General features: G+C 40.1%; 1 protein-coding gene across 1 annotated transcript in view; it reads right to left on the bottom strand.

Annotated features, from left to right (window-relative positions):
• Positions 1-8,882: 8,882 nt before the first annotated feature.
• The window catches only part of LOC110520350 (WD repeat and FYVE domain-containing protein 2), a 40,103-nt gene continuing 29,425 nt past the window's right edge, over positions 8,883-19,560 (bottom strand). The window contains exons 7-12 of the mRNA XM_021597611.3: positions 18,923-19,049; positions 18,495-18,600; positions 17,954-18,055; positions 17,581-17,711; positions 11,828-11,936; positions 8,883-11,692 (exon numbers count right to left, since the gene is read on the bottom strand). Coding sequence (XP_021453286.3) covers positions 11,663-11,692; positions 11,828-11,936; positions 17,581-17,711; positions 17,954-18,055; positions 18,495-18,600; positions 18,923-19,049 — 605 coding nt within the window. The 3' untranslated portion in view covers positions 8,883-11,662. The remainder of the gene's footprint in view (positions 11,693-11,827; positions 11,937-17,580; positions 17,712-17,953; positions 18,056-18,494; positions 18,601-18,922; positions 19,050-19,560) is intronic.

The following is a 19,560-nucleotide window of genomic DNA, read 5'->3' on the forward strand; positions in this document are numbered from 1 at the left end:
TCTCAAGAACCTTCATCAGAACAACTTTGACAGCCAATTTAAGGCCATTCCTCCTACTTTGGGAATTATACCCTTATCCAGAGCCTTGATCATAAATTAAGGCCTATTCTCTTCCTCTTGTGCATTTGCTCCCTTAAGAGCATCTCTCTTTGCATTTGGTGTCGTCTGTCATCAAACCCTTGCTGGAAAGGGTCATTCTGCTCCTGAAATGACAAACACAATGTCACAGACACACTGTATATACAGGAAATCACATACACACCACAAACCGTATACGCCAGACAAATGCAGTGTACACATCACAGACAGACACAGTTGATCTTACTTCTACAGTTACTTTAGTTTGAAAGTGTTCTCAAAGTTTTTACCTTGAGTCTGGCCTGTAGAACTCTGTCATGCTCTGCTACGGCATTTCTACCTTCTCTGTTCTTCCTCTCCATCACCTGGTTCATATTCTCCTCATACGTCCTCTGTTGGTCCGCTCTCAACTTCTCCTGGACTACCAGCTACTCCTCCATGGCTTGACTCCCGCTCAGAAGCCTCCCTTTTCGTTTGCGCTACTGCAGAGAAAGAGAGAGAGCAAAAGAGAGGTACAACTTATTATGGCTGGGGGCAGTATTGAGTAGCTTGGATGAATAAGGTGCCCAGAATAATCTACCTGCTACACAGTCCCATTTGCTAAAATATGCATATTCTATTTGGATAAACACTCTGAAGTTTCTAAAACTGTTTGAATGATGTCTGTGAGTATAACAGCACCCATATGGCAGGCAGCAACCTGAGGCAGGCAAAAATCCAACCAGGAAGTGGGAAATCTGAGGTTGGTCGTTTTTCAACTCATTCCCTATTGAAGATATAGTGGGATATTGGTCATGTTGCTCTTCCTAAGGCTTCCACTAGATGTCAACAGTCTTTAGAAACTTGTTTGGGGCTTCTACTGTAAAGGAGAGACTCATAAGGGCTCTTTGAGTCAGAGGTCTTGCAGAGGGCCACAAGCTCGTGATGCTCGTTCACGTGAGAGGTAGCTCGCGTTCCATTGCTTTTCTACAGACAAAGGAATTATCCGGTTGGAACATTATTGAAGATTAATGTTAACATCCTAAAGATTGATTCTATACATTGTTTGGCATGTTTCTACAGACTGTAACGGAACTTTTTGACATTTTGTCTGCTCCTAGTGAACGTGCATCGTGAGTTTGGATCTGTTTACAAACGCGCTAACAAAAGTAGCTATTTGGACATAAATGATGGACATTATCGAACAAAACAAATATTTATTGTGGAACTGGGATTCCTGCATTCTGATAAAGATCATCAAAGGTAAGTGAATATTTCTAATATTTCTGACTTCTGTTGACTGCACAATATGGCAGATATATTTTTGGCTTGTTTGGTCTCTGAGCGCCGTACTCAAGATTATTGCATGGTTTTCTTTTTCCAAAAAGCTTTTTTGAAATCTGACAGCGGTTGCATTAAGAAGAAGTGTATCTAAAGTTCCATGCATAACACTTGTATTTTCATCATTTATTATGAGAATTTCTGTAAATTGAGGTGGCTCTCTGCAAAATCACCGGAAATTTTTGGAACTACTGAACATAACGCGCCAATGTATACTGCGATTTAAAAATATATATAAATATGAACTTTATCGAAAAAAACATACATGTATTGTGTAACATGAAGTCCTGTGAGTGTCATCTGATGAAGATCATCAAAGGTTAGTGATTCATTCTATCTCTATTTCTGATTTTTGTGACTCCTCTCTTTGGCTGGAAAAATGGCTGTGTTTTTCTGTGACTTGGCTCTGACCTAACATAATCGTTTGTGGTGCTTTCGCCGTAAAGCCTATTTGAAATCGGACACTGTGGTGGGATTAACAAGAAGTGTATCTTTAAAATGGTGTGAAATGCTTCTATGTTTGAAGAATCTTAATTATGGGATTTCTGTTTTGAATTTGGCGCCCTGCACTTTCACTGGTTGTTGTCATATCGATCCCGTTAGCGATCTCAGCCCTAAGAAGTTAAAGATAATTTCAAAGTGATATTTAAATTATCTTCTCCGCCCACTTTATTTTATGGATAAAGAATCTGCCATGAAAACTAAACAAATTCACAATGAAAGTTAAATCGTCCATATCGTTTAGATCAAAATAAAACATAATATCAGTCTTTCAAATTAACATTAATAGTAGTTTATTTTAAAATAAAATCTTCTCACTCCAAAATCTTCTGACATAAGAACAGTCCCAAAATAAATGGTTGAGTCACTGGGTCACAACCACAAAATACACATCTGTAATCGATAGCTATTTTGAATCTGTGTATAATAAAGGTCTTTACAGGTTAGATTCTATGAATGAGTTTGTATGATACTTCATCTTATTAGATATGCAATATTTGCCAGACAACGATACTTTGTTCCAGTTTACTTGTCATATGGCTATATTCCAGTATATTCTAGCAGAGGGAATAGTAACATCTTGATACTTTTTTGCCCAACTGTATATAAGAAAACTATTGTCAGCCACCAATTGTGCAAGTTCTCACACTTAAAAAGATGTGAGAGGCCTGTAATTTTCATCATAGGTACACTTCAACTATGACAGACAAAATGAGGGGGAAAAAATCCAGAAAATCACATTGTAGGACTTTTAATGAATTTATTTGCAAATGATGGTGGAAAATAAGTATTTGGTCACCTACAAACAAGCAAGATGTCTGGCTCTCACAGACCTGTAACTTCTTCTTTAAGAGGCTCCTCTGTCCTCCACTCGTTACCTGTATTAATGGCACCTGTTTGAACTTGTTTTCAGTATAAAATACACCTGTCCACAACCTCAAACAGTCACACTCCAAACTCCACTATGGCCAAGACCAACGAGCTGTCAAAAGACACCAGAAACAAAATTGTAGACCTGCACCAGGCTGGGAAGACTGCATCTGCAATAGGTAAGCAGCTTGGTTTGAAGAAATCAACTGTGGGAGCAATTATTAGGAAATGAAAGACATACAAGACCACTGATAATCTCCCTCGATCTGGGGCTCCACGCAAGATCTCACCCCGTGGGGTCAAAATGATCACAAGAACGGTGAGCAAAAATCCCAGAACCACACGGGGGGGACCCGTGTGGTTCTGAATGACCTGCAGAGAGCTGGGACCAAAGTAACAAAGCCTACCATCAGTAACACACTACGCCGCCAGGGACTCAAATCCTGCAGTACCAGACGTGTCCCCCTGCTTAAGCCAGTACATGTCCAGGCCCGTCTGAAGTTTGCTAGAGAGCATTTGGATGATCCAGAAGAAGATTGGGAGAATGTCATATGGTCAGATGAAACCAATATAGGACTTTTTGGTAAAAACTCAACTTGTCGTGTTTGGAGGACAAAGAATGCTGAGTTGCATCCAAAGAACACCATACCTACTGTGAAGCATGGGGGTGGAAAGATCATGCTTTGGGGCTGTTTTTCTGCAAAGGGACCTTTACACAGGATCTGTGTAAAGGAAAGAATGAATGGGGCCATGTATTGTGAGATTTTGAGTGAAAACCTCCTTCCATCAGCAAGGGCATTGAAGATTAAACGTGGCAGGGTCTTTCAGCATGACAATGATTCCAAACACACCGCCCAGGCAACGAAGGAGTGTCTTCGTAAGAAGCATTTCAAGGTCCTGGAGTGGCCTAGCCAGATCTCAACCCCATAGAAAATCTTTGGAGGGAGTTGAAAGTCCGTGTTACCCAGCAACAGCCCCAAAACATCACTGCTCTAGAGGAGATCTGCATGGAGGAATGGGCCAAAATACCAGCAACAGTGTGTGAAAACCTTGTGAAGACTTACAGAAAACGTTTGACCTCTGTCATTGCCAACAAAGGGTATATAACAAAGTATTGAGATAAACGTTTGTTATTGACCAAATACTTATTTTCCACCATAATTTGCAAATAAATTCATTAAAAATCCTACCATGTGGTTTTCTGGATTTTTTTTCTTCTCATTTTGTCTGTCATAGTTCAAGTGTACCTATGATGAAAATTACAGGCCTCTCTCATCTTTTTAAGTGGGAGAACTTGCACAATTGGTGGCTGACTAAATACTTTTTTGCCCCACTGTACATGTTATTACATTTATAGTTTAAAATGTCAACTCCTTCTAGCTGTATTGAGGCTACAAAATCCTCAACAGTTGCACTTGGAGTACTGTTCTCCTAAAAGAAGAATAGCACCTTTTTAGGGACAGCTCTAACAACTATTTGAAACTCCTCAGGAGTGAATATAACATTGTGTGTTCTCATGATTTCTGGATAATCATATAGTTGTCCATTGTTATTCGATGTTTTAACCCAGATAATATTGTTGTCAACCCTGTTCTGGAAAAACAGACTTGTTGTATATCTACAGTGCCTTGCGAAAGTATTCGGCCCCCTTGAACTTTGCGACCTTTTGCCACATTTCAGGCTTCAAACATAAAGATATAAAACTGTATTTTTTTGTGAAGAATCAACAACAAGTGGGACACAATCATGAAGTGGAACGACATTTATTGGATATTTCAAACTTTTTTAACAAATCAAAAACTGAAAAATTGGGGGTGCAAAATTATTCAGCCCCCTTAAGTTAATACTTTGTAGCGCCACCTTTTGCTGCGATTACAGCTGTAAGTCGCTTGGGGTATGTCTCTATCAGTTTTGCACATCGAGAGACTGAAATTGTTTCCCATTCCTCCTTGCAAAACAGCTCGAGCTCAGTGAGGTTGGATGGAGAGCATTTGAACAGCAGTTTTCAGTTCTTTCCACAGATTCTCGATTGGATTCAGGTCTGGACTTTGACTTGGCCATTCTAACACCTGGATATGTTTATTTTTGAACCATTCCATTGTAGATTTTGCTTTATGTTTTGGATCATTGTCTTGTTGGAAGACAAATCTCCGTCCCAGTCTCAGGTCTTTTGCAGACTCCATCAGGTTTTCTTCCAGAATGGTCCTGTATTTGGCTCCATCCAGCTTCCCATCAATTTTAACCATCTTCCCTGTCCCTGCTGAAGAAAAGCAGGCCCAAACCATGATGCTGCCACCACCATGTTTGACAGTGGGGATGGTGTGTTCAGCTGTGTTGCTTTTACGCCAAACATAACGTTTTGCATTGTTGCCAAAAAGTTCAATTTTGGTTTCATCTGACCAGAGCACCTTCTTCCACATGTTTGGTGTGTCTCCCAGGTGGCTTGTGGCAAACTTTAAACAACACTTTTTATGGATATCTTTAAGAAATGGCTTTCTTCTTGCCACTCTTCCATAAAGGCCAGATTTGTGCAATATATGACTGATTGTTGTCCTATGGACAGAGTCTCCCACCTCAGCTGTAGATCTCTGCAGTTCATCCAGAGTGATCATGGGCCTCTTGGCTGCATCTCTGATCAGTCTTCTCCTTGTATGAGCTGAAAGTTTAGAGGGACGGCCAGGTCTTGGTAGATTTGCAGTGGTCTGATACTCCTTCCATTTCAATATTATCGCTTGCACAGTGCTCCTTGGGATGTTTAAAGCTTGGGAAATCTTTTTGTATCCAAATCCGACTTTAAACTTCTTCACAACAGTATCTCGGACCTGCCTGGTGTGTTCCTGGTTCTTCATGATGCTCTCTGCGCTTTTAACGGACCTCTGAGACTATCACAGTGCAGGTGCATTTATACGGAGACTTGATTACACACAGGTGGATTGTATTTATCATCATTAGTCATTTAGGTCAACATTGGATCATTCAGAGATCCTCACTGAACTTCTGGAGAGAGTTTGCTGCACTGAAAGTAAAGGGGCTGAATAATTTTGCACGCCCAATTTTTCAGTTTTTGATTTGTTAAAAAAGTTTGAAATATCCAATAAATGTCGTTCCACTTCATGATTGTGTCCCACTTGTTGTTGATTCTTCACAAAAAAATACAGTTTTATATCTTTATGTTTGAAGCCTGAAATGTGGCAAAAGGTCGCAAAGTTCAAGGGGGCCGAATACTTTCGCAAGGCACTGTATGTGGGGGAAATTGTTGTACATGAGGTTCCAAGTTAGAAGTACTTGTTTATGAAAGTTAGCAAGCTTAATGGGGATCTTACCCACATCAAAGTTGCATTTGAGTAAGAATTCTAGACCACGATTCTGTTTTGAAAATTAAATGAGGGATTATATTCCAAATGCAATCCTTATTTCCTAAATAGTTTTGTGCAAAATTGTAATCAGTAACGTAACTTTTGGATTACCCAAACTCAGTAACGTAATCTGACTACATTCAGTTACTTCTTCTAGTTTAAATGTCTCATTGATTCGAGTTGAAAAATAAACGCTGTGCTCATAGAATGGCATGCTTTGAGCACGCCTGAAAGTGCTATTTACATGTGAAAAATGAATGCCATATGCTGCATTTGCTATAGGCCTATTGTTTACCTTTTTGTTGGTGACACTTTGATATCTTGATAATATGCAGCTGTTTAAAGGGAACATCCACAAATGAAACAATAACAAAATGAAAGCCCGCCTCTGTTTTGCTGAGGGATGGGCCCGGAGAAATGTAACCACTCTCAAATTAATAGACAGCTATGGATGCAAGGACTGACCATCCATGATATAAAAAGTATTGTTTTAATCATTTTGAGGCTATACAGTGTTTGTTTACATTTACAATGTTTACAAACATTGGAATAAAAACCGCTTATTTTGGGTTCTCATGGAGTGTGACAGTTGAACTAAGCTCATGAGGCATTTATAAGTTATATTCTTCAAGAATCCATGGATATGGATATATGTTCAAAAATGAATGTAGCAACTACATATTGCCCCTTAAAGCCTATCAAAAGTGTGCAAGTTTGAGCATGTGTCCAACCACAATTCGTAAGGCGCAAATAGCTAAATGAGAGAGCAGCAGTGTGATTCACATCAATGCGCTATGTAGATATCAATAATAAGTTATATCCGTATCGCCATAGACTACACCACTGCTGTCATCTTTACCTCCAAGCGTTTATTCAAGTTGGATCATCTTTGGATGCCGACAGCAGTCGCACCATTGGAAGACACAACTTGGATTTTAGCCTACATAAACCTATTCCTGCTCTTTTCCAGCGATCCATCATGTGTTATCATAGGGGTCTCTGACTTGTGGTCAGACTCGCTCAGGTGGAACAAATTTAAATTTACGCTTTTTTTAAATGCTGATTTGAATGTCATTGAGAAAACAACAGAAGTTTCAAATATTTTTTTTCGCAAACATCCTTAATGAATTTAAAAGGAATCCTCGAAGTAATCTAGTTTTTCAAAAGTATTTGATTTCAATATTACATGTAATTCGTTACTCCCCAACCCTGTTCCTCCACATGAAGTTAAATAGTAAACCAGTTTTAGCTTTGGTGCTTGATTGCTGTAGTTAGGATAGAACGCTCGGATCAACCGTTAAAGACATGGGTGAGGCTAAAACTTTAAGAGGGTGTGAACGATGCTGAATGGGTGTAGGTAGACAAGAGCTCTCCTATATATATTTTTGTATTCATTTAAATAAAAAAAATCCCCATCCCCGCTGGAGGCCTTTTGTCTTCTGCTAGGCCATAATTGTAAAAAAAGATTTGTTCTTAACTGACTTGCCTAATTAAATAAAAGTTCAATATTTTTATTGAAGTACCAAAACATTCAAGGCCATTTTCTCAAAAGTGAAGTCACAAGTTTATCAACTTTCAAATCAGAATTACTTTCCAATTGTTCCTCAAATGCAGTGTGTGTGTCTGCTTTTATCCAATGTAAAAAAAAAAAAACATTTAAAATTTGCTACATAAGACCGAATCAAGGTGGTCAGTCACATATATACTAAACAAAAATATTAAACGCAACACAAAGTGTTGGTCCCATGTTTTATGAGCTGAAATAAAATGTTTCTAAACACTTCTACATCAATGTGGATGCTACCATGATTAGGGGTAATCCTTAATGATGAGTGAGAAAGTTAAATGCACAAATAGCATACTCCCATGACACGCTAACCTCTCACCACTACAATTACAGGGAGGTTGCATTTTTCTCACTCCTCATTATTCACGATTCATTCAGGATTATATGTAATCATGGTAGCATCCACATTACTGTTGAAGTTTAGAAACATACTCAATTCTTATTTACAATAAGTGACACCAAAATTACATACAATTACATTCTACTGGACAGAAAATAATCTGAAACACAACCAAAACAAACTACAAATGTGTTGGATACATTTGCTGAGTCACAAGCTTGATGTAGTGAGTCATGCTATGTCTTCCCTAAATACTTTTGGTCCCCTAAAATGGGGGAACTATGTACACAAAGTGCTGTAATTTACCCTCAAATAAAATCTGTCTGCACTTTAAAATCATAGTCACTGTATCATTTAAAATACAACGTGTTGGAGTAGAGACCCAAAACAACAACAAATGTGTCACTGTACCAATACCTTTGGAGCTCATTATAATTAGAAAATATTTGACCAATATCTGAAGTTGTATGTAAAATGCATATCAGTGCTAGAGGCATCACTACAGACCCTGGCTCGATTCCAGGCTGTATCACAACCGGCTGTGAATGGGCGGCGCACAATTGGCCCAGCGTCATCTGGGTTTGGCCGGGGTAGGCCGTCATAAATAAGAATTTGTTATTAACGGACTTGCCTAGTTAAATAAAGGTTAAATAAATAAAATAGATAATAACCGACACTCTTAGATTAGATGAAAAATACAATTCTTTATGTTTTGTATTTTTCTGTTAGAGGACTACAGTAAAACTTTAGCTCCAATACTATTGTTTTTTCTCTCCAAACATCTAGTCAGCAAATAACTTTGACAATTTGTAACTCATTGTGATTGCTGTTTGAATAACCTTGCATTGACTTTCTGGACAAAGCGTGATTTATTGACAGATTGAACAATAGAGAGAGCTGATGAGCTGAACAACTTGTTTTAAATGAAGAATTCAGCTGAATCTCTACATGAATACTAGGCATTCACATGAAGAGACATCCTGTCTTTGTCACCTCATATACATTTTATGAAATACAAACATGAGTACATCAGCTGCAGTACAACAAGGGGAAATAAAATGATAGAATGATAAGAGCACACATCTCTACTCAGATGACCTGTACCCAGATCAGCTTTAGGATGAGACATGTAGGAATGATATTCTTAACGACTAGAAAATCTCCAATAATCTGCTGCTTGGACAAACTGCACATTAAGACCGGAGGGAAATGGCACAGAGCAGGATTAAGGAGTTAGCTACCTTTCTTTGATAAACAGATATACTATAGCTCTTGATTTTTTGATTCCAGATCCTGCTTTGTGATAAACCCCCCTGGGTTACACACACACAGTACAGCACCAACCTGTGAGAATCATACTGCATCACATAAAATCGGTATGCCTAGGTGACAGACTGACAGTTCATCCATTTAGTAACACTAGTGTTGCCAATGATAACATGCTGATGAAAGCCGAGAAAGAAACTGCTATCCAGGTTACATAAAAACATAACACGAAAAACGTATTTCAAATCATATCAGCAGTCATTCCGATATTATAAATCAGTCTTGGTTTATGAATCAACATGGAACTCATACCTTTTTGCCTCTCAACAATGATAACTGTACAGAGGTCATTAAATGAGGAAACGGATAGGAATAGTATAATTCTCAAGTCAGTGATTGACTACTACAGTAAATAGCATTAGAGCCCCATACAGCCATTCTCCACCAGTAGATATGTATTAGCTTTGGCCCAAGATATGTGTGACGGATTAATCAACATGCTAGTATTCATGAAAAAGTATCATGGCTAATTATGGTTGCATAACACAAATATAAACATGCAGACAGGTTGTTGTGGTTTTACAATAGTGGCTCTGCCTAGAAAACAAATCATGTGCATGAACTTAACTTGAACAACTGTAGTTATATCCAGGATATGACACCTATCATAACCATCAATATACTTTGAGAATGTTAAAGCTTAAAAAACTGTATGTATCACACAAAAGTCCTGATTCATAGCCACACTATCAGTCAATGATAATGACCTTGATGGTGTGTGTATTACATGAGAGATGTCTATCTTGGAGGCTACAGTAACACACACACAGGAATAAATAAACTCATCATAACACAAATACATTTGACACACACATCCACTAACAACTGATCACCAGTCTGGTATACCCCTCACCTCAACGGAAAATAAATATTGTCAGCCTACAACCCTGTGTCATTTGAGTCTGTAGACAACATATTGTAAGTGTATGTATTGGACAATAAAAAGTGCTTTGTTATGATTTTGTTCTCTGAGAAATTGAACCGTAACAACTGAAGTGCAAATAACATAGAAGAGACTACAAGTAGTGAATCATGTTTAAGTAAGGCTGCAACATTTCTGGAACTTTCAATAAATTCCCTGGTTTTCCCGAAATTCCGTTTGGAAGATTCCCGGAATAGGCAGGAAATCCGGTATCCAACGACCAACCACTATTTCTGGAAAACCAGGGAATTTACTGAATGTTTCTGGAATTTTGCCACCCTAAGTCCACTACCGAAGTCAAAAGTATAGTAAGTGACATTTCAATAACTCTACAATAAAGTAAAGTAATGAACATGTTCTTTATGATTTACAATTTCAATTGGCAAGCCTAAACTAGAACTTCAGTTTGTAATACAGTATTCATAAAAAAATAAACAAAAGAAAAACATTTCTTTCTCCAAGTCCTCTACATCTGTGGCGGTCAACCATTACCTGATAGTGAGATACCACATGTAGACTTGTTCACCAGCTGTGTGTGTATGTGTGATGACTTTCAGAGAGCATAGACGCTATACAGTAGTACCCTCAAATTCACCTCTGGACCTCATTGCTCCCCTATAATCAGGGACTGATTTAGACCTGGGACACCAGGTGGTTGCAATTAATTATCAGGTACAACAGGAAACAAGCAGGATTCGTAGCTCGTAGGGTAAGAGCTTAATTCCCATACATTAGGCTATGACCCTCCTGACACCAACTGAAACATGATCCACCTAGGAACAGTGGTATTTTGCCCTCTGCAGACTGCAACAATGTTAAAAACAAAGAGTCAAACCAATGAGCCTTATAAGGTCAACTTTGGGACCTTCTGTAGTTTCATGAATATATTAGAGTATTCCATCTAACTGGTATTCACAACCCAGGTACATTTCGTGCTTCAATTTGTTTTAGGACTATTGGTTCATTCTTTCTGTTAACTGGAGGGAAAGCTATAAGAAAATAAGAGGAAGGCACTTCAATATAAGCTTTATATTTGCCCACCTAGCTGTATTTGATGTTCAGTAGGTAAACTGAGTTCCCTTTACTACAAAACTATTGTCATAAATATAATAACAAACCAAACAATATAGGGAATTATTTATGCAGCCAGTGTAAAGCTTTTCACGTTTAGTCACCAAGAGGGACGAGGACAGGCAAGAAAGGCCTGGTGTTTCTAGGTTCTGTGGATGTTGCTCTGCTGTTGTAAGTTGTTTAGCTGTTGTTGTGGTGGTGGTTGTTCTTGTTGACATTCCCTCTTCCTCTCAGGATGACAGCCACCAGGCTGTAAGCTCTACCCTGATAGGTGGATGGAGCTCCATGTTGCTCCCTGTCAACGATGACTCTCAGGAGACCACTGGAGTCATGTCCCAGAGCTGTTGAGACACACACAAACATAAGCTGTATAGAAAAACAGACTCCTTCATACACATATATGCACCCAAGAAAATACTTTGCATAAATGTATCCTCCTGTATTAGATACAAAGTGTCTGGTCGTGTCTGTCTCACCTTGACGACTTTGTCGGCCCCAGAGGTCAGCAGCCAGCCTGTGGTGGGCTCGTAGTGCATGTAAACTATGCTGTGCTTGCTGTCATGGAATGTCGCCGTGGGCGCCCGGCTGTAAGACGGGAGGGGGGGAAACAGTTATCACCAAACGTATAGGAAAAACATTTGATGACCAGAAGATGTCCCCAACAAAGGATCACCATACCAGCGTGATATCGGACCACCGAGCCAACAGAGGCCCTCTTGTCGATCCCCACGACAGCCCCCCCCCATCTCCGAGGCAACGGCCCTATAGGCAACAGTACTCCTAGCAGCACCCCCACCTCCCATACCATGAGATGCTCCATGGTAAGACATGTAGCTATTGAGGATGCCAGAACCTTGTGCTTTCCTGGAGCGAAAATTCGTAACAATCAGAAATCGGTATTTTTGGACACCGATTTGGCCTATTTTTTTTACACCTTTATTTAACTAGGCAAGTCAGTTAAGAACACATTCTTACTTTCAATGACGGCCTAGGAACAGTGGGTTAACTGCCTTGGCAGAACGACAGATTTACTCCAACGTGTACCTAACCATAAACATCAATGCCTTTATTAAAATCAATACACAAGTATATATTTTTAAACCTGCATATTTAGTTAATATTGCCTGCTAACATTCATTTCTTTTAACTAGGGAAATGGTGTCACTTCTCTTGCAACAGAGTCAGGGTATATGCAGCAGTTTGGGCCGCCTGGTTCGTTGTGAACTGTGTGAAGACTATTTCTTCCTAACAAAGAGAGCCAACTTCACCAAACGGGGGATGATTTAACAAAAGCGCATTTGCAAAAAAAGCCAATCGTTGCATGACTGTACCTACCCATAAACGTCAATGCCTTTCTTAAAATCAATACACAGAAGTATATATTTTTAAACCTGCAAAGAAATCCAGGTTAGCAGGCAACAGGTGAAATTGTGTCACTTCTCTTGCGTTCATTGCACGCAACAGTTTGGCCTGGCTCGTTGCGAACTAATTTGCCAGAATTTTACTTAATTATGACATAACATTGAAGATAGTGCAATGTCACAGGAATATTTAGACTTAGGGATGCCACCCGTTAGATAAAATACTTATAGTATTTCACTGAAAGAATAAACGTTTTGTTCTCGAGATGATAGTTTCCAGATTCTTTTTTTTTTTTTTTTCTCCCCAATTTCGTGGTATCCAAATGCTTAACTATCTTGTCTCATTGCAACTCCCGTACGGGCTCGGGAGAGACGAAGGCTGAATGTCATGCGTCCTCCGATACAACCAGCCAGCCGTACTGCTTCTTAACAGAGCGCATCCAACCCGGAAGCCAGCCGCACCAATGTGTCGGAGGCTACACCGTGCACCTGGCAACCTTGGCTAGCGCGCACTGCGCCCGGCCCGCCACAGGAGTCGCTGGTGCGCGATGAGACAAGGACATCCCTCCCTAACCCGGACGACGCTAGGCCAATTGTGCGTCGCACCACGGACCTCCCGGTCGCGGCCGGTTACGACAGAGCCTGGGCGCGAACCCAGGAACTCTGATGGCACAGCTGGCGCTGCAGTACAGCGCCCTTAACCACTGCGCCACCCGGGAGGCCCTAGTTTCCAGATTCGACCATAATGACCTAAGGCTCCTATTTCTGTGTGTTATTATGTTATAATTAAGTCTATGATTTGATATTTGATAGAGCAGTCTGACTGAGCGGTAGTAGGCAGCAGCAGGATCGTAAGCATTCATTCAAACAGCACTTTCGTGCATTTTGACAGCAGCTCTTCGCTGTGCTTCAAGCATTGTGCTGTTTATGACTTCAAGCCTATCAACTCCCGAGATTAGGCTGGTGTAACTGATGTGAAATGGCTTAGCTAGTCAGCGGGGTGCGCGCTAATAGCGCTTCAAACGTCACACGCTCTGAGACTTGGAGTAGTTGTTCCCCTTGCTCTGCATGGGTAACGCTGTTTCAAGGGTGGCTGTAGTCAATGTGTTCCTGGTTCGAGCCCAGGTAGGAGCGAGGAGAGGGACAGAAGCTATACTGTTACACTGGCAATACTAAAGTGCGTATAAGAACATCCAATAGTCAAAGGTATATGAAATACAAATCGTATAGAGAGAAATAGTCCTATAATTCCTATAATAACTACAACCTAAAACTTCTTACCTGGGAATATTGAAGACTCATGTTAAAAGGAACCACCAGCTTTCATATGTTCTCATGTTCTGAGCAAGGAACTTAAACGTTAGCTTTCTTACATGGCACATATTGCACTTTTACGTTATTCTCCAACACTTTATTTTTGCATTATTTAAACCAAATTGAACATGTTTCATTATTTATTTGAGGCTAAAATGATTTTAATGATGTGTTATATTAAGTTAAAATAAGTGTTCATTTAGTATTGTTGTAATTGTCATTATTACAAATAAATAACTAAATAAATTGGCCAATTAATCGTCCTCCAATAATTGGTTTTGGCGTTGAAAAATCATAATCGGTCGACCTCTACCTAAGACTGTTACAGATGTTTATACTCCAAGATGTGTTATCAGTCATAATCTTGTACCCATAAAGTTGATTCCCATTGTTAGCTCCATTACCGTTAAATCAAATGGGAAGCCCACTCTGGCTAGCACAAGCTCAACCAGAGCTATTAATTCAAATGTGAATTCCATAAATACGGATATTCCCTTGGTTATCAAATCAGGTAAGAGGCTTGGGATGTTGCACTTAAACGTGCAGAGTTTGATTTAAAATAAGGACCTTGTTGATATCAGTAATCTTGTGCCTATAAACCTGAATTATACTGTTAGCACAAACTGTCTGGACTATTAGGAAGCCCACTGTGTGCAGCCCACCCAGTACTATTGGCTCAAATGGAAATATCATTGACATGTCTATCACTGAGAGTTTTTTTTGTGCTTTCCTTGGGAAGCCTAACAAGCAGCCCAGAAAAGGGCTAAAAATAGCCCACATCAACCAAATTCATAAAATCGATTACTTGCTAACAGTAGACAACAGTCATATACTGGGTATCTCTGAAACTCCCTTAGATAATTCATTTGATGACACAATGGTAGCAACACATGGTTATAACATCTACAGAGGAAACAGAAATGCCAATGGGGAAGGTGTTGCTGTATATATTCAGACTCATATTCATGTAAAGCTTAGAGAGGATCTCAAGTCAAATGCTATTGATTTAATATAATTTCAGCTGCCTCACCTAAAGCCTATTCTTGTGGGAAGTTGCTATAAGGACCCCCGAGTGCTAACAGTCAGTATCTGGATAACATGCGTGAAATGCTTGAAAGTGTATGTGATATCAACAGAGGTCTATTCTCATCAAACTGGTTCTCATCAAGCTGTCCACTCAAGAAAGCTTCAAACTGTAACCAGTACCTGTAATCTGGTACAGGTTATTAGTCAACCTACCAAGGTATTTACAAACAGCACAGGTACTAAATCATCCATGTGTATTGATCACATCTTTACTAATGCTGCTCTAAAGCAGTATCCTCACCCATCAGATGTAGCAATCATAATATAGTGGCCATATGTAGAAAAACCATCCAAAAATATCTGCTGATCTGTTGTGTTTAATGAGGAGCAACCAGATACTGCACTTATGGAATTGCTTCTTCCAATTACCGATAAGCATTCAACCATTAAGAAACTGACTGTCAAAACTGCTAAATCCCAGTGGATTGATGAGGAATTTAAAAACTGTATGGTTAAGAGGGTCGAGGAAAAAGGAATGGCAATTAAGTCTGGCAGCACAGCTGATTGGCAAACCTACTGTAAATTGAGAAGTCATGTGACTAAACAAAAATAAGAAACAGTACCACGAAACAAAGATAAATGATAAAGGATGATGGTAAAAAGCTTTTGAATTCCTTAAATGACATATTAGGCAAAAAGGCAAACCACGTGCCATCTCCTCATTGGTTTTTAGGAGCAAATACCCATGTGGGTGATTGAAAGATGAACGTAGGTCCACACTCTGGTAGGTTGTAGTAATGCTGTTGGTTGCCAACCGCCATATAAAGTCCAAAGAAGAAAAATAAGCCTTAAGGAAGGAGGAGAGATGACGAGAAACTAATTTGGTTGACCGTTTTATCTGTGGATTAACTGTCGGAGTTGAGGACCTTGTGCATTTCAGGTAAAATAACAACCCAATGTTTACATACCAGGATAAATTAACTAGCAACAGCAAGCTAGCTAGCTAAATTGCCATAAATGTTGAATGCTTTTTGACCTGTCCCCAAATTAATATAATTGGTTCAGAGTTTGTTTTGATATTTCAACTTGCGTGTCCTGATTGCTTCTGGTGTGAGTGAACAAAATCAAAGTGTGCACAATGGCCGGTTTGGTCAGCATGTTAGGCATCAAACTCAGTCTTCATATTCATGCAGAACTGACCTGATAATGAAAGACAAGCATTGTAATTATGAATTCTGTAAAGTGAGTGTGGAAGAGGTGTGTGACCTCAGACCTGGAGAGAAGCAAAAATCATTCAGCTACCCAAGAATAGCAAAGCACCCTTTACCCGGTTCAAACACCCGACCAATCAGCCTACTACCGGCTCTTAGTAAACTTTTGGAAAAAATGGTGTTTGACCAGATACAATTTTATTTTACTGTAAACTGATTAACAGCAGCATGCTTTATGGGGAAGGTCACTTAACATGTACAGCACAGAACGGTGTACAGCACTGACACACCAACACAAAAGACCAATGATTGGATGAAAGAAATGAATAAGAAGATTGTGGGGGCTGTATTGTTAAGACTTCAGCTTTCGATATTATCGATCATAATCTGTTGCTGAAAAAAAGTATGTGTTATGGCTTTACATACTCTGCTATATTGTGGATAGAGAGCTACCTATCTAAATAAGTATTTTGCTTTAAAATATACTTAAGCATCAAAGGTAAACGTAATTTCTAAAATATACATAAGTATCAAAAGTAAAAGTATTAATAATTTAACATTTCTTACATTAGGCAAACCAGACTGCACTATTTCATTTTTAAATGTTTTATTTAGGAATAGTCACTAGAACACTCAGAGATAATCTTAACTACAGTATTCAATGACATTCCAGATGATTCTGTGCTTCCAACTTAGTGGCAACAGTTTGGGGTAAGTCCATTTCCTGTTTCAGCATGACAATGCCCCCGTGCACAATTTTTATTTAGATTTTATTTTTTTAACCTTTATTTAAATAGGCAAGTCAGTTAAGAACAAATTCTTATTTTCAATGACGGCCTAGGAACAGTGCCTGTTCAGGGGCAGAACGACAGATTTGTACCTTGTCAGCTCGGGGATTTGAACTTGGTTAATAGTCCAACGCTCTAACCACTAGGCTACCCTGCCGCCCCAAAATTGAGGTCCATAAAGAAATGGTCTGTCGAGATCGGTGTGGAAGAACTTGACTGGCCACTAGGCTCTGACCTCAACCCCATCGAACACCTTTGGGATGAATTGGAACGCCGACTACGAGCCAGGAGTAATCACCCAACATCAGTGCCCAACCTCACTAATGCTCTTGTGGCTGAATGGATACTCCAATATCTATTTGAAAGCCTTCCCTGAAGAGTGGAGGCTGTTATAGCAGCAAAGGGGGGGACCAACTCCATATTAATACCCATTATTTTGAAATTAGATGTTCGTCATGTATTTTTACTCAAGTACTTTACACCACTGATGTTATTAGCTTTTTTGTGCACAGTTGTGTGTGTTACTCACTCCTCGTCTGTGATGGACTCATGGCAGCTGTCACACACCCGCACCTCGAACTCGAAGCCCATGAGAGGGATGGTGGAGCGCTTGGCAGAGCACTTTCCACACACAGCCTGCCCACACTTCCTGCAGTGGTGCTGGGGGAGAGGAGATAGGAGATACTGAGGCTTGGGTTGGGCCTATTCGGCTGGCAGACAACGACAATGTGCATATAGCTCACTCATGTAGACTCACAAACAGGTGAGGCCACACCAGGGCTGTTTTTCTGTATTTCACCATGCCATTGTAAGAACACAAAATAGGGACTTCTCCTGCCCTTTTGTGGACAATAGGTGAACTACACCCCAGAGTGATAGTGACAGTATGGAGCCCACTGTACCTGGCGCAGGCCGATCTTCTTACTGTCCCACATCTGTTTGAAGTTCCAGAAGAATGGTTGCTCACACTTCTGACACGAGTCACTGTCCAGCCACTCTGGGGTCTGTGGGAACACACAGATAGACAGGTTGAAAACAGACCTTAAATACAGTAATTCTCTAGAATCAGCTTTCCCTTTCTCAATTCTACCTTTAACCATTGGGAGTTAATAAAGGGAACTGACCCATAATCAGTGCTTAGGTGTAACCTAAGTGAGAGATGGTTAGAGCCAAACAAAGCCATAGGTAGTCTACACAGATTCAGCAAACTATCTGCCATGTTGGCACTGAACACCTCATTTGCATTCAGTACATGAACATTCAAATTTTCATTCAGTTTGTCATTCTCTGTCTGTGCATCTATGGCTGTGGTTTAAAGCCACTCGGTCTGTTTCAGGTCTCTCTCTCACACCCCCCCTGCAATCCGTCTCACTGCCTTGAGGTTTCTCTTCCTCCCTCCTTCTGCTCCATCCCTCTATCTATTTCAGTCCATCCCTCCCTCACCTCCTGTCTGGTCACGTCCATGTTCCAGATGACGATGCCTCCATCTGAGCTGCAGGAGATCAGTTGACGTGTGTGTGGCGCATAGCACAGGCCCTGGACCTTATCACTGCATAGTTAACACACACACACACAAGGATGCAGTATATAAAGCTTGATTTGATGATTTCATACATTCTATCCACAAGTGCTCTTGGTTTTCCATTTTGCGGACTCAGACACCTTCTCCAACTGCATGACTGTAAATGTATCAGCCTAAAGTTATGGATCATTACTTAGCAGAAACGCCCCTTAGGAGACTACTAGAGGCATTTCAACCGTTTCTAAGACTGTATCATCCAGATGAATACACTGGGTTTTAATACTACATTGGGAGTACATTTGAAGACTATATTGGATGACCATGTTGACGTTCAGTGTGCAAGTCTTACTTGTGTCCCTGCAGTTCTATGGCGGTGCCTTTGCGTCCCCCGATGTCCCACATGATGATGGAGTGATCTGAGCTGCCAGAGAACAACACTCTCTGGGCCGGGTCCCAACACAGTGCCGTCACGTTGCCTAGAGACAGCAGAACACTCAACACACATTCTTTAGATCGTACTGGAGATAACGAACATTCCCAGCCTCTGGATCTTTAACTCGACCTGGTCAAGGCTGCACCAAGTGGAACAAACTAAAGAAACAAACTAAAACGGCTCACTGAGTTTCTACTTCTTGGTAAGACAGCAAATGCACATCCACCCCCCCATAGCAGAAGGACAACTTGATTATTTACTTGTAATTTTAAAATATGGTGCAAATTCATCACGTCAAATATAAGCCAGTACACCAGGCACCAAATATGATCCATTGTCCTCTTAACACCCACTCTCATCCCGTAGCTCTTCCACCATCCCATGTACTGTTTATTATTGTGAAAGTAAATTACCACCAAAAAGTTAGAAAGAGCAAAAAAGTAGGGTAAAAATAAAAAAGAGGAGAAAGAGAAAAATGATTTAAAGAAAATAGGGAGAAGTCAAAACAGGACAAAACAAGAGACGACCAGACAGGACAAGACAGGAGGGGACAA

The sequence above is a fragment of the Oncorhynchus mykiss genome, chromosome 3 (genome assembly GCF_057628025.1).
Source record: "Oncorhynchus mykiss isolate SJ-2025 chromosome 3, ASM5762802v1, whole genome shotgun sequence".
In the NCBI taxonomy this organism is placed as follows: domain Eukaryota; kingdom Metazoa; phylum Chordata; class Actinopteri; order Salmoniformes; family Salmonidae; genus Oncorhynchus; species Oncorhynchus mykiss.